This window comes from Amblyomma americanum, chromosome 3 (genome assembly GCF_052857255.1).
Source record: "Amblyomma americanum isolate KBUSLIRL-KWMA chromosome 3, ASM5285725v1, whole genome shotgun sequence".
Taxonomy (NCBI): Eukaryota; Metazoa; Arthropoda; class Arachnida; order Ixodida; family Ixodidae; genus Amblyomma; species Amblyomma americanum.
In genome coordinates this window covers 153,275,109-153,290,792 of record NC_135499.1, presented here as the reverse complement: position 1 = coordinate 153,290,792, position 15,684 = coordinate 153,275,109, and the positions used below count along the sequence as shown (strand labels likewise).

The following is a 15,684-nucleotide window of genomic DNA, read 5'->3' as shown; positions in this document are numbered from 1 at the left end:
ACAAGATCTAGAATTCATTTAGGTTAGCAATTATGTTGTGCAATCTTGCTTGTTGCATCTGTTAATATTGCCTTATTTCCTAACAATAAAAGAGCTAGAAGCCTTGCACATTTAAGGAAAGAAATCCTTAGCTTTATAACTGTCAGTGTCACCACCGTGTTCAGTAGAGAGATAAAAGGCACCCGTTTTTTTGTTTTTTTTCTGACACTCATAACCAGAATTCAGAGATGTGAAAAGCTGCAAAGCTGGCCATTTTATGTGAAACATCTGAACAGAAAAGAATTACAAGGTTGACACTGAAGGTACTAATGATGCTTAAGTGGTCATAAAAAACTCTTTCAAGTTGTGTCCCGCAACTGTATTTCACCATGCACGTTACAGTAATCGACGAACCAACTAGAACCAGATGAAGCCAACATACCAACTCTTGGTGGTTCTTTGGGTAAGCGGTCAGCTTTCCTATGCTGAAGTCCACAAGAGATCTCCACAACTTGGTCAACTCCGGTTTGGCACCTATTATTTTAACACACTCCTCCAAAGTACTCACATACTGAAAGGGGAAGCATACAGAGAGAAAAGTACAGAAAGAAAGTTCAAACAGCACAGATAAAGTAAATCCTAAAAGCACAGGGACAGCAACACTAAAATTTTAACTGTACATACCTTGGCCACATCTCCACTGTTTCTGTAATGACTTGTGAGCTTCTCAGCTATTTCAACTTGTTTTGCAATTTCACTGTAGAAAAATTTTAGGTCATTATTACATCACTTTTAAAAAAGCAATTTTACTGCTGCATCTTTGATGGTACTCACTTTGTGCTAAGCTCAATCAGCTTCATATACACAGAATGACGATCATTTTCGAAGTCTCCTATGTTCTGGTTCTTCTCATACAGTGCACATACACCCTGGAAAATATTAAAATATTCAGCTACGACGTCGTAATTGCATTCAAATACATACAGTAAAGTAGTCATCAATACCGAGCTAAAGACCTTCTCTGACAAGGAGCTGAGCAGCATGACCACTTTAATATCCAGTACAGAATTGAACGGTATGAAGCCAGGATATTAAAGGAGTAGAGACAGCAAATTTTAAGGGTACAAGAGGCTTGCCAAAGGCTTTCCGCATATGCAAGGAGGCATACAAGCAATTATCAAACATAAGCAGTACATGAAAAAATTTTTTGAAGAGTGCAGAACTCCACTTGATTGACTTTCAGAAAAACCTAACATAAGTAGTAGCATCAGCATGATGAATGAGCTTAATAAACGTGCCACTCTCAGCCTCCACTAATGTGACCGGTAAGCTGGGCAAAAGATTCAGCTGCTCATAGCACTGTGCAACAGAGGCAGCGGAGGTGCACATGGTGAAAGAGCGCCATTTTTGTCTACCCCCAGTTGTAACGTGTAACTGAGACTCTGACTTTCAAAAATCGAGCTCGAACTACTATAAAGTTCATCCTCAGCAGCAGCAGCCTGATTATGGCCACTGCAGGACAAAGACCTTACCCACATCTCTCCTATTTAACCCTGTCCTATGCCAGCTGTGGCCACCTTATCCCTGCAAACTTCTTAATCTCATCCGTCAACCTAACTTTCTGACGCCCCCTACTACGCTTGCCTTCTCTTGGTATCCAGTCCTTTATTATGTAATATTAAATTATCCACAGGATGACGGAAAATAAAACATTGTGTTCCAGGATTAGTAATGCTGTGCACAATGTTTACATTAAAAAAAATGCAACTCATAAATTTGATGTGTCTGCTCCTTTACGAAATTCACATAAGCTAAGTCCATGACTCTGCAGGAAAATTGGAGAGGACACTTAAGCTCAGCCTTAAGGGTATGACGCGATGGTGTGAATGGGTTAATGCCCATATATACAGAATTTGTCCTTCTCTACTTTAAAATCATAGATCGCTGGGAGTTCTCGTCCTAATTGTGGCATAGTAATGCAGCAGTTAAGCGATGCGCCACTGCCTTACGATGGCAGGTGCTGCCACTGGTGGGGTTTGTGCAACCCACGTTGCTCTTCCTGAGCAACCTCTCATGACCAATCATTAATTTAACCCCCGGTGGTCAGTATGCTCACAATCCTCAGGGACAAATACCTAAATACCGCATACGACGGAGAAACGAGCCCACAGTATTCGGGACAACCAAATCCGCAGCTGGACGAGCCTTTCAGTGATGCAGAAGTCTGGGCAGCGCTGGGCCAGCTTAGAACAACCCCAGCGGCAGGACCAGATCTGATTACGAATAAGGTCCTCCGTAACCTGGACCTGAAATCTGTCACTGCAGTCACAGATTACTTCAACGTATGCTGGGAGACAGGAATCATTCCCAGCAGCTGGAAACATGCCAGAGTGACATTTATTCCAAAACCCAACAAGAAACTCAACGTGGACAACCTAAGACCCATTTCCCTCACATCCTGTCTAGGGAAACTCATGGAGCACGTGGTTCTGAACAGACTACGGGACTACACCGAAGACCACAGCCTCATGCCACACTCCATGGTGGGCTTCAGAAGAGGACTCTCCACCCAAGACGTCATGCTCCAGCTATCACGTGACATACTCGACCCCTCCATTAAGAGCACAAGAGCAATATTGAGCCTCGATCTCAAAAAGGCATTCGACAACGTGTCACACAATACCATTCTGAAACACCTAGCCGACCTCAACCCAGGCGAACGGGCGTACAATTATGTTAAAGCCTTCCTAGAAAATAGAACAGTGGAGATCACCGTTGGACCACTGAAATCCACCCCAATCAGGCTCGGTAACAGAGGGACACCACAAGGAGATCTCTTGTCGCCCTTCCTCTTTAATCTGGCTTTAATCAAGCTTCCAGACAGGCTCAATGCAATTCAAAACATCCATCACACTCTGTACGCAGACGACATAACTATCTGGACGAACCGCGGCTCTGATGGACAAATTGAAGAAGCTCTCCAAGCAGCGGCTGAAACGGTTGAGTTGGAGGCAAGGAGAGCCGGCCTCGAGTGTTCCCAACCAAAATCAGAACTCCTAATCGTACGGCGGAGCCAGAAACCTGAAGACAGGATCCCCATCAACATTACGATCCAAGGCAAGAACATAGATGAAGTGGAGAACATACGGGTCTTAGGACTCCACATCTCCAACACCTCCCGCAACACTGTAGCACTGGGGAGACTCGAAAGCTCAGTACACCGGGTGGCGCGCATGATCAGGCGCATCGCCAACAAGAGACGAGGCATGAAGGAGCACGACCTATACAAACTCCTTCAAGCATTCGTAATCAGCAAAATTGCATATGCCTTCCCATATCTCCATCTCAAGAAAGGAGAAGAACAAAAGATCGATACCCTAATACGGCATGCATACAAAACGGCGTTGGGCCTTCCTAAATTCACAGCCAACGAGAAACTCCTCGCCCTGGGAGTACACAATACCTTTTCTGAACTTAAGGAAGCCCACCTAACAACACAGACGGCTTGACTCTCCAGCACTGCAGCGGGCAGAATCATCCTGGACAGACTTGGCATCGAAGGGGAGCCTATGGCGGACCATCCAGGCCCCGTTCCTAGCCATATCCGAAAAAAGATAAAAATATTACCTCTACCCAAGAACATGAACCCGCAAACCCAACAGGGTCAGCGGGAAGCAAGAGCCAGAGCTCTGCATCGACGCTTGCAGAGTCTTCCAGACGTCATCTACGTCGATGCAGCCAACTACCAAGACAGCCCCCACAGATTCGCCATCTGTGGGGTATCTCATCCTCAGGACCCGGACCTGGCCACTCCACTCATGGCCGCTACAGTATTTACCAAGAACGCGGAAACCGCGGAAGAAGCTGCAATTGCAGCTGCTATCGCCTTTACGGACGCTACAACCATCGTTAGCAATTCCAAATATGCCATTTCGAACTTTGCCAAAGGCCGCATATCACTCACAGCCAGAAATATCCTGGAAAATGTTAAAGACACATCCCCCCTCCGAGACATTGACCTGGTATGGGTCCCGGCGCACGCCGGAAACCCCGGAAACGAGGCCGCCAACGCACAAGCTCGAGTTAAAGCCGGCCGAGCAGTAGACGGTCCGAACCCGGAGGCAACCGGTGAAGCGCTAACCTCCTATCACGACCACACCACCCATTTTAGACTCGCACGTAGGCAGTTCCCGCCGCCGCACCCCTCCCTGTCAAGGGAGCAGCAGGTGGCATGGAGAAGACTACAAACCGACTCTTTCCCCAACCCAAATGTGTACTCGCACATATTTATTACAACCTCCAGCCCTAACTGCCGCTTCTGCGGTGCAAAAGCTACTTTAGACCACATAATCTGGGACTGTAAAGCACATCCCCCACCCCCAGATCTCATGGCTGCTCCCTCACCTGACGCGTGGCTTTCAGTAAAGGTCAGCGACGACCGAGGCACTCAGGTCAAGGCTGTCGAATGGGCCTGTGCGGTACGAGACCTACATGGTCTGGACCTCACTTACTGACCACGAATCTACACATTCTTTCAATAAAGTTTTTACTCACTCACTCACAATCCGGTGGGCAGGTTTTGATGATAACACAAGGTCACGTGGCCTAGGTGGTGCACCTAGGCTGCTTCTCTGACGATTTTTCGCCTACAACGCTCTGACGCCACTGGATTTTCAGCAGAATGGGAGCCTTAACATTATTGCATTAATAGTAGCCTTTTCCTTCTTAAATGCTAAGTAATAAAATCAGCCTACAAATAAAAGAATATGCTGTCACGAAAACAAATTTTCCAAGCCACTTTTCAACTCTATTCACTTCACTAAAAACAAGAAAACAATGGAAGCATGACACTAGTAGAAGCACTTCAGTCCACTTCTGAGCACTCAGATTATTTTAGGGGCCCCTGTGGGGCACTGTTTAAAGCAATGGAGCCTGGATAACCAACTCTAACCAACTCACTGAGCAAGCTGAATACTTGCGTACAAACAATTCAACCATTAAACCTTCCTATCTGTTTTGTCAGTTCGCAACTAACCTCTGTGCGTGTAATGCACACACATACCTGCCACGCCAGGACTTGATCAGGAGAAATGCTACAGGCCCTTTGGAAGGCTGCAACAGCCTGGTCAAGCTGATTAATTTCTTGTGCTGCTGCTCCAACAAACACCCAAGCCATGTAGCATTCTTTATCCAACTTCAGAGCAGTCTGCAAGCAACACACCATGTAGTTAGCTTTCCCAATGGCACTGAGACTCCACTGGGCGTCCCAAAACATCCCCAGGACTTCCAAGGGAGCTTAAGCACCCATTGGGTTCATTCACAGCCTAGCTAAGGGCACATGCAGAGTCTGTCATAACAATGGAACAAGTAACACTACCCATGACTATTAACAGGCAATAAAGACAGGTACTCAAGCTAGGCACTGGTACTCTACTAGTGACGTATTCAAATGGAAATAACACTACGGAATTTCAACATAGAGACAGTTGCATACCAACCTTATCTATTCTACAGAGGAAGTGACACTAACCTTCATATTGAAAATGGCAAGAAGGCTGAGCTTGGCACTCTAGCCAACTGTACTTTCAACGATTTCTGAAAATTTACCAAACGCTAGAAGTAATTCCCTCATGTTGTAAGTCTCAGCTTCTGCCTAGGCCAACTTACATGGCACTGCTGAGACCGAGTGTTGTGAGTGTATCTTCATAAATAAGAATTTGTGGTGCAACATATCATGCAATGTTTCAGCCATGTACTGTATATTTAAGTGCAAACAATAGAGCATGTTCATGCTGCCTTTATTGTGCTCAACCTGACAACTAACTAGGCCCATAGGGATCTACACTCAACACCAGTGCACCTTAATGATAGCTTAGTGCGTGTCCCCAGCAGGTTTATCAACAAGTCACACAGCATCTATAGTATACATGTGACAAGTACCCGATGCCCGATAGACATTGTAATGTGTCTGAATAGTATAATAAGGGTCTTCATTCTAAAAATCGGGCAAAGCGCCTTAATGCAAGTCTGTACACTGCAATCTGCACAAGAATAGAAGCAGTTGTTTTTCTTTGTTAATGACACATATATGACAGTGTATATACCGGAAACAACACAGACAAGGAGACAAGTTTCTGCTGCCAAAAACTAAGGTGAAAGCAGTCCAACCTTGCAGTGCTTCAAGGCGGCTTTGAATTCCTTCTGTCTGATTGCGTCCCTTGCATCTTTCAGCGCTTGCTTCAGTTCTTTGGAATCCATTGCTAAAAAAAGTAAAGCCACGGGTAATGTTACAGCCTTTCAGTCCTGCTTTTTATCAATATACCAAGAGAAAAACAAACAGTAACGGTGTAAAAGACCGCTACTGCTCTAGGAATTTTGCACCGACCAGCGGGTGCTGCGTAAACGATACTTTCCCCTTGCGTAACTACTGCAGCATGCATACGATCAGGTTACAGGTGCACGTGCTTTGCTCCTGGACAGTGTACTCGTGGTTTCCCTGGTTAGGCGTACTTTGACGACCACAGGTAAAATAAGTGTCGCTTTAGCATAGCGAGAGGTTGCAGTGACATGAAGTGACCGCACCACGTCAGAAGTGCCAGTACACACCGCATGCGCCCGTAGCAGACGGGCTCTTGCGATGCGAACGCGTCCACTCTTGAAGGGCTGCTGCCCCACTAGCTGCAACAGGCGTTACTCGAGGCCCTGTATGTTGTTACCCCGTAGCAACAAGCAATAGTCGGAACGATCTGTAACTCTCGACCGCGCCTCACATTTCCCGTCGGATTCGGTTCATGCCCTATCCGAAGACGCTGAAAATTCGGGTTCCGACGATAGCGCCGCCAGCAATCAAAAAGAGGCTCTACGATGTGCTCGGTTTATTTCCGTTGAGACGGAGCACATGCAGGCCGGAGTAAATATGTGACGTCAACTACGTTGTATTACACTTTCGCATGAAGAGCTTGAGTCTCTCTGCGATTGCACGCAACTGCGCAAACGAACGTACCGGCATTTGTGCTGCCACCTGGTCGCTCTTTCTTTTTATTCAGTTTTTGAGAGGCATAAGCGACGCAAGCGGAAGTTAAGGTGTGTTCTTCGCTTGACAGGTGCTCTCAAAAAAGCGAATTTTCCTACACATATCTGGGCAGAGTGCTGTTCGTGTTCCCTCGGAGTCTGTGCCCCAGTCAGCGATGTCGACAGCAGATGATCAGAATGTGGAATGCCCGCTGTGCATGGAACCGCTAGAAATGGACGACATCAACTTCTTCCCATGCACTTGTCTATACCAGATTTGTCGATTTTGTTGGCACCGAATCAGGACTGACGAAAACGGGCTTTGTCCCGCATGCAGAAAGCAGTACCCCGAAGACCCGGCCGACTTCAAACCTCTCTCAGTGGAAGAGCTGCACAGGATAAAGAACGAGAAACGGCAGAGGGACCTGCAGAGGAAACAGAAGCTCTCCGAAAATCGTAAACATTTGGCCAACGTTCGCGTTGTACAGAAGAACCTGGTGTTTGTAGTGGGCTTGCCACCGCGACTAGCGGACGCGGAGACGCTCAAAAAGCAGGACTGTTTCGGTAAATATGGCAAAACTCACAAAGTGGTCGTCAATCAGAGCACCTCGTACGCGGGCCTGCAAGGCCCCTCGGCGAGCGCCTACGTCACCTATTATAAGGCGGAGGATGCGCTGCGAGCCATCCAGGCTGTCAACAACGTGAAAGTGGACGGGCGGACTCTAAAGGCTTCACTGGGCACCACCAAGTACTGCAACTATTTTCTGCGGGGCCAGCAGTGTCCAAAGACGGACTGCATGTATCTGCATGAGTTGGGTGACCAGGCGGCCAGTTTCACCAAGGAGGAGATGCAGCACGGCAAGCATCAGGAATACGAGCGTAAGCTACACGAACAGATGTTGGCAGCCAACAATAACGTGGCCGCGTGTGCCCCGCCGCCCGCAGTGGCTCCGGCGGCGGCGCCCGCGACGACTGCCCCCAAGAAGGCCAACAAGCCGCGCAAGCCAGGGCTGGCGCCACGGCACGCCAGGCAGAGCGAACAGAAGGCGGCCGCCGCGGCTGCTGCCGCCGCGGCAGCGGCCGCAGCAGCCAACAATTCCACCAGCAGCAGCGGCGGCACGCCGCCGGCTCCCAAGGAGAACAGAAGCACGCCACCCGACGACCCGTCGCCGACGTTCACGGCGTCCCTGTCGCCTCCGTCCCCCGAGGCGACGAGGGCCGGCGGGGACGACGCGATTGCCCACGAGGACGACCTGGGCTTCGACCCGTGGGATGAGTGCTCCAAGGGCCTGGCCGACTTGCTTGAGAAGGAGGCTGTCTCGGCGACCACGTCGACGATGACGAGCAGCAATCATCTCGGTGCTGCACCGCCGGCCCTGACAACTCCGTTGTCGGCGCCATTGGCAGCGCCCTTGGCCACAACCTTGTCATCTCCACTACAGGCCCCAACACTGTTGTCCTTGCACCATCAGCGGACACCTTTTCTGCAACCGTCACGCCCGACACCGCCTTTTGAACCACTGCTACGTAGGCCTCCACCACCACCGCCGCCGGGTTTTAGTCCATTCCTAGTGGGACAGCAGACACAGAAACTGGTGCCCTTGCCGCCACACCACGGGCCAGCCATGGCCGGTGCTGGAAACGGGCTGGCGGAACTGTGCGCGCTGCGTGAGTCTCAGGAAGCGCTGCGCTCGCTCTTGCCCACAGTGAACATAACCTTCGGGCCACCCCTCGGGGGCAGCCCACAAGGTGCGGGCCCACACCACGCCCCCCCGCACCTCAGGGGACCTCCCTCGTCACAGTTCGGAAACAGCTGCCCCCCGCCGTGGGGAAACAGCTCTGTCCCAGACATGCCCTGGATCGCTCAGGACCCTGCTATCCTGACCGGGGGAAGCCTAACAGACGCCACTAACATGGCCGCACGCTTCTAGGCTTCTCTCTACACCTCGCTCCCCCTTCCCATTTTTTTTTTGTTAATATTATTTCTCTCAAAGTGCTGACCACTATGTGGATCGCAGAGAATTCCACAGACCCAAAATTTGTCCCGGTTACTTCTTTCAGTGAAGATGCTCCTTGAGGCGCTACTGTGGATTACCTTTTCTTCTTCATTCAGTCTTTGCTTTCTAAATTTACGCAAAAAGAAAGTCATCCCCGCAATGCGATGGAATAAACAGTAAACAGCAAAACGCGATTTGTTTGTCGATGTTGCAAGTGTCATCCCTTATGGGTGACTACTTGTCACACGACCTGCTCATCAGTCTTCACTAAATTCACTACAGTCTTTACTGTAATCAGTTAGAAGGCTTGTAGACTATGCAAGATCTGTCTTTTGGGACATAGTACTGGAAAATGCCGAGATGAAATTCATGTAAAAATTTCCAAGCTGCTTTTTGTAGCAAGGAACGAATGGTGCATTCAAGTAACGTATATTATGCTTATCATCAGTGAGAGTTCAAAACATGGACAAAGTAAACCATAACTTGGCTCTTTGGAGAGTACGTGAAGGAGTAGCTATTGCCAAAACAGAAGCTATTTTATTGCTATTTAGAACATTGCTTTGGGAAGCTTTCGCCAAAACTTTGAATTGCAACAGTACATTCAGACCATGGTGGAATTGGCCGAAACGCAGTGTTTTCATGTTGCCCGGCATTCTGCCGCTGAGAATACTTGCCATGGCTTTTCTGCTTTAACACACTAGCGTGCAGAGCCACAAATGCACTTTGTTGGTGCCCTCAAGCATGCATTCTTGATTGATCGTTTTCTCTTGCAGATTGTGATGACCTAGAGCTTTTATAAGAGAAGTGTACCTTTGTTGCATCTTGGTTGAAATCTATTATGGTGCAAATATTTTTTGATGAAAGCATTTCTTTTTTTACTGCCCATGACTATGTTACTTTCTAAGCAAGACAGCAGTCACTGGCATTTTTGTTACTCAGCTTCATGGAATGGATGTCTCAGTGCTGTGACAAAGAGGTGTTTTATGCATAAAAGAAATGTTTGTCATAACAAATCTCAAGCTTTTCTATTTGCCAATACCCATTTTCACAGCTTCAGTTACAAAAAAAAAGAAGCATCCTGTGGTCAGCCGCCCAAAGTAATGCTTATGCGAGAGATTTTGGTTTTCTTCGGTGGTCTCCTGTATATACTCGACTGTGCAATAGTAATTGAAAAGTATCAGCGAAGAAAACTTCACTGTTTTGTGTTTGATGCCATTTCAGATAACAGGCGCATTCAAAAATGATCGGCTTACATTACATTGTGCGACCTGTACCTTTAAAGCCTAAATGCGAGACTCAAAATTTGAAGTTGAGCTCTTGTGCCATTGTTACTGTAGTCAACTTTTTTCTGCTTATTACAATTCAGTCTTTTTTTTTTTTCACTTTGCCAATAACAGATGCCCAGTGACACTCATCCCCAGATTCTGTGATAAGTATAGGGAGCAGTCAGAAAGCAGTCCATGTGTGCTTGTTGGGAAGGGAAAAAAAAAATATGTTGTGCATTTGTGGCCTATCTGCAGTGTGTTAAGGATGAGATTAGCAAAGATTGAAGCCATAGGAATCTCTCAAATGTTTTGCAAAGCTCTGCAGGACAATGGACAGCATTTCAGCATATCCCATGCAAGTGAAACGCAGCGTTAGATTTGTGACTGCTGGAAGGATTGCATTTGCCTTGGAGCAAAAATGTCAATATCAATATTACTATCACATGCAGCACACACCAACAAGCCTTCCAAAGCCCTCTTACGGTCTCAATCTGTGGCCTCCCAAGTCTGAAGGATATCAGCAAAAGTGCTTTCCAGATGCTCATTTAAACTTGTGATTTTTAAGCACTGTGCAGTTTGCCTTGTCGCAGCCGAGACGAGAACATTCACTGGGAAATTTATGACCAAGACAAGGATGTCCGCTAGCCAAAGGGTGACAGCGAGTTGTGTCTTCACGATATTGACGCATTTATTGCATAATGATCTTCAAAGTCTTTACTGTGTATTTTGCTGGAAGTGACAGTGGTGCAGTAGGCATGGATTTTCAGAGGATTAAGCCTACACTGCAGCCCTTGCTGGCATGCTGCCTGGATTCATTTTCGAAGCTTTTGATTCATGCTTGGGTACTTCATCCCAGCATACCGTTTCCTTGTGGTATGCTCTCTTTATTACAGGTTGTCTAAATAATCCCTCTCTAGTTGCACAAGCACGTGACCCCATCAATTATCATTGTACATATTCATAAACATTTCATACTGTGATATTGTCAGAGGAAAATGTAGGATTCAGGGGAGAGACAGCAGTCTCGCCGTGCGTGATACTCATGTAGATAATACTTAACTTCATAGGATGGTGGTATTGTGATGAGACAGTTACTCATCATAACGCAGAAGCACGGAGGTGGGAAGTTAAATTTGGAACTTGCTTCAAACGCCATGGAAGTTTTCTGTGTTATGCTACATTACAGTTTGCCTTTGATTCCTATTCTCACATTTTGGAGGGGGGTTTTATACGAACTTTACTTTTCAAAAGCACTTTTGCAGCAACAGACTAATGCATGGAATTTCACTTATATTTCTTGCGATGCTCTTGACAGCTTTAAGGGCTGTGTCAGTGTGGCATACATTCTAATTAACCTTCATGTGGAATTGCATCCATTACCTCAATGCTTGACATAACTAGATTTCATGACCTAGGCATAACATCACAACTTTTTTAGAACTGTTCATTAATTAGTTATTTTTAGTCATGTAACTTAAAATCCATTCTACTCTTAGCTTTATCTTGTTTGTCTGGTTTATAAGTTTACTTTATTTATGTAAATGCCTTAATGGCCATGAATGTCTAAACGTCAGCAACTGCAGTGAAATAGCGATGATAATGGCTTCTCTTCGGTTGTGTTTATAACAAGTTGCTTGGTAGCATCATCAAAAAACAAACATACCTATATGTGCAAGTGAAAGAGCACTCTTCCCTTAGTCTATAACTTGGTTAAGTCCTGAAGGACTGTTTCTGCATATTGCCATGTTTTTATCTGTATTTTGTGATGAGTTCATATCGCTTGGTGATTTGATATGTGTGCACATCTCATATGGCATACATTTGTAGCAGAAATGAAGGAGGCCTAGAAGTCAGCATATACACATTTTTCCATGCTTCAAACAAGTAATATGACTGCTGGGGGAGAAATTTATTTGTTTTCACTTACTCTACTTTCTGGCTATACCGGCATTTCAGAGGGGATTTAGTGCAAGAAAAAACAAACGCAGAAGCTACTAGTAAATACAAGATTGCTCTTATGTCTACAGTGGTCGATGAACTTTTCAGCAAAGTGGTTTTAGAGAACTTATTGGTGACCACTAGATAGGGCTTGTACAGTGGCAGCTTAAACTTTGAGAAAAATGTTGCTGTCGGAAACGGATGCAGTTTTGCAGGGAAGATCATTCTATTCTTTGGGTGTAAAAAGCATGAATGGGGGAAAGAAAGCAAATCCTTTGCATAATTGGATGCCAACATTTGTGGCAGCGATTGACATGCTGGAATATGTTATGTGAAATTTGAATGAACTCATCAGGCAGGGTGCAAATATAATATAGTTCATGGAATAATATTGACCAACAAACAGTTCATCATGATACCTGTGATGGAAGATCCAAATTAGTTGTCATAGCTGTTATATTGCATGCTCCTCGCAGATATTTAAAAAGGTTTCCACCTAAGTGACAATGACAGAGAAGAGAACAAAAACAACAGGAAATCGGTGCTGTTGTGTTTCTGTTCTCTGCTGTCATCACTTGATTGAATATCTTGAAACAGCAAAACAATTAGCCTGTCGAAAAGTTCTTACCGATAGAGAGAATTAAGTGAACAGAGTCTGTCTGCAGCTCTGTGAAGTTTTATTCCCAGTGTTTGCAAGGAGCCTTATGTCTGTATAACAACCAACTTCACCACGCATCTGTTCAAAAGCGTTCAAAGAACTCTAGCAGCTGTAGTATGGTGTGCTGTACAGTAGTCTTCTCTGCACTCAACTGTGTGGGCAACAAACACAAAAATGATGGACACAGCCTCATAGAAAGCTCTACACTGAAGATGCCAGACAGGTAAAAATAAATAATAGGCTTTACTAAACATTCATTGTTGAACAGCAGTTTCGCTGTTAAAATTCAAGACCCTAGCGTTTGTGCACTGTTGAGATGTTCTGGTTATAGCCACTTGTAGGTACCGATGTGTTGCTCTTCGTTTGAAGAGCTCTTGTTCTGCTACAAAGAGTGGTATATGTACTGAGTGCAACAAATTGCAGTTGTTTTACTCGACCTGATTTCATAATGTATGCGACATCATAAGAGCACATTCATGTAACATAACTTTCCAATTTTTTTTTTGTAGTTGCAGCTGTGATGCAGCCTTTTTTTTAATAGTCAGTGCAATTCATGATACATTATCTTTCCTTACTAATTAATGAGTATGTTTACTTTAGATTTCATGCATTCATGTTTCCAATGAAAGATAATGTAATAGTTTCTCATATTAAGTCTGTTCCTTGCTTTGATGCATATTTTGGTGTTCATTAACATTTTGACATGCATCATACATCTAAATTGAATAGGACAAATTGCCGGGCTAGTTGGTAATGATCCATTCTTGTTGACAGCGCGTTAAAGCACAGGGACAGAAGAAACACAGAGGACGACGTCACAGGCGCTGATGACGTCGTCCTCTGTGTTTCTTCTGTCCCTGTGCTTTAACGCGCTGTCAACAAGAATCTAAATTGAATTCAGAAAAAATCTGTCGCAGCTTGTGCAATACTTATAAACATTCATTGAACTTAATTCAAAAAGCTACTCAATGCTTTCTGTAGAACTGTCAATGAAGCTTTGGAACATGAAAGCCATGAAGAGGCTGAGATGCCGCACAGCTGAAGTGTGGAGCGAGAAATCGAGGGTGCAAACCCTGCATTTGCTTGAGAAACACTGTGCAATGAACAGTACTTGAGTTCCTAGCAAGTCATCAGCGAAATAATCACAAAGTTACCTCAGTTGTGTAAACCACGGACATGATTTCTTTTTCATATTGCGAGACAAGTTTATTTCCTGCACGGTCTAAGCATGATATATTCCAGTATGTTTTTACTGGTGTAGCTAGGCTCTTTGATTTCAGTAACTGTGCTATGTTGGCACACCTTTACTGGAGAACTCCTTACCAAAGAAGCAAGCATTGACTGCAGTTGTGCACTTTTCTGCATAGCGCAATATAGATGAAAATATGGCACATGATCCACAACTAAATGGGGACCTTAGGCATGCTGTGCGCAAATGTTACCAGTAAATTGGTATTGGCATGTGCACTGCAAAGAGGGTCATTGGATTTAGTAAATAACTTGGGTAGTTCAAAGAAAAAGTTGTTTTTGTGAGATGCTCATTGTCAGTTTGTGATCGTGCTTTCATGCATAGTATCTGCAGCTATCTAAAACACCTATGTTATGGCACACACAATTTGGCATGATTTTTTTTTTTTTCAGTTTCTACTGATGCAAGTGTAGAGCTTTGTTTGTAAAAAGCATTCTCTGAAAGATTCTGTTTTGGAATGTAAGCAGAAACACTGAATATTCGTATCAAGTGGAACGAAACACATTGCTTATCTCCTTCCGCAGTACATTGTCCACATGCAATGCAGTATACTAACCATCATGCGCCATTCTGGTCTGCTGTAGCACGGAATCTGGATGCAGTTGCATATGCTTAATATGCCATTTATTCGTGTGACCTAAACGCAGAACTGTCAAGCTATATCTGTAAATACTTTTGCAATGGTAAGGCAACTGCATGAATAATGCAAAGGCATCCTGTTGAAACGACTAGTATGGAATTGGAACGTATGAAAGGTAAGCACATCCAGTTGAGTTGTTTTGTTGAGCAATGCCAGGCAGAATTAAGCTGCCTAGAGAGGAGCCTGCAAATAAGAGTAATTTTTTGCTGACTACACCAATGTAGCGAATAAAATAGCTGCACTTTTCTAAAACAGTGTGTTCGGTATAGTGAATTCTTCAGTGCTCGTGGAAAGAACCGTGTGAGTCTGAGAGATTAAATGGAAGGACTGTGTCTACAAAGCAGTAGCTAGTGCAAATTATAAGACGAGTGGCTATATGACGGCAACCATAAGCAGCTGGCTGTGGCATGCAGTGTTATCACAATTAAGTTTGTGCAACGATTTCTGCAGCCGCCACCTCTGCAGAGTTGTGTTGTACACTGCACTGCAGCGACAAGAATAGGCGAAGTGCTAAGTGGCTAAATGTGCGCGATCAATAGCGACCGAATTTCCAGCTACGAATCGAAGGAGAGTGCTTGATAGCATCCCCCCCCCCCCCACCTCTTTTTTTTTTTTTTTGGTGTGCACACGAAAGTATGGACAAAAGATCGCGAGGCAATAGCGAAGCGAAACTTAATTTTGATGCATGTTGACTCTGTCTTTGGTGTTTTATCAAACTCATTGTGTGCGAAAGAAGAAAAGCGACGGTTCTGAAACACTACAAAAGTGATGCAAACAACAAGACACCAATTCAACCAAGAATACAAACACACATTGCTAACTAGCTCCGTACAGCGCAGCCGCAAAAACGGCGAATACTACTCTGGCGTAGGCGTCTGCTATTTCTGCTGCGGTTACACCTTTCTGCCCACACGCCATCGTAGAGTATTTATTAATGTTATGTTCAA

General features: G+C 45.2%; 2 protein-coding genes across 3 annotated transcripts in view; one reads left to right on the top strand and one right to left on the bottom strand.

Moving 5' to 3' along the window:
• Nucleotides 1-6,804, bottom strand: part of LOC144125224 (tetratricopeptide repeat protein 37) — a 46,785-nt gene extending 39,981 nt beyond the window's left edge. Inside the window, exons 1-6 of one of the 2 annotated variants that reach the window (XM_077658439.1) lie at nucleotides 6,586-6,804; nucleotides 6,148-6,239; nucleotides 5,042-5,185; nucleotides 814-908; nucleotides 664-736; nucleotides 422-550 (exon numbers count right to left, since the gene is read on the bottom strand). In XM_077658439.1, coding sequence (XP_077514565.1) covers nucleotides 422-550; nucleotides 664-736; nucleotides 814-908; nucleotides 5,042-5,185; nucleotides 6,148-6,237 — 531 coding nt within the window. In that variant the 5' untranslated portion in view covers nucleotides 6,238-6,239; nucleotides 6,586-6,804. Of the gene's footprint in view, nucleotides 1-421; nucleotides 551-663; nucleotides 737-813; nucleotides 909-5,041; nucleotides 5,186-6,147; nucleotides 6,242-6,396; nucleotides 6,551-6,585 lie in introns of those variants that run through there. The other variant, XM_077658438.1, reaches the window with a different exon arrangement.
• A 211-nt stretch (nucleotides 6,805-7,015) lies between these two features.
• Nucleotides 7,016-13,379, top strand: LOC144125223 (uncharacterized). Its single transcript, XM_077658437.1, has one exon. The coding sequence runs from the start codon at nucleotides 7,167-7,169 to the stop codon at nucleotides 8,919-8,921; it is 1,755 nt and encodes a 584-aa protein (XP_077514563.1). The 5' UTR covers nucleotides 7,016-7,166; the 3' UTR covers nucleotides 8,922-13,379.
• Nucleotides 13,380-15,684: the final 2,305 nt, after the last annotated feature.

What these genes read in the sequence shown, in the direction of transcription:
- LOC144125223 (XM_077658437.1), top strand. Translation starts at nt 7,167, where the DNA reads ATGTCGACAGCAGATGATCAGAATGTGGAATGCCCGCTGTGCATGGAA.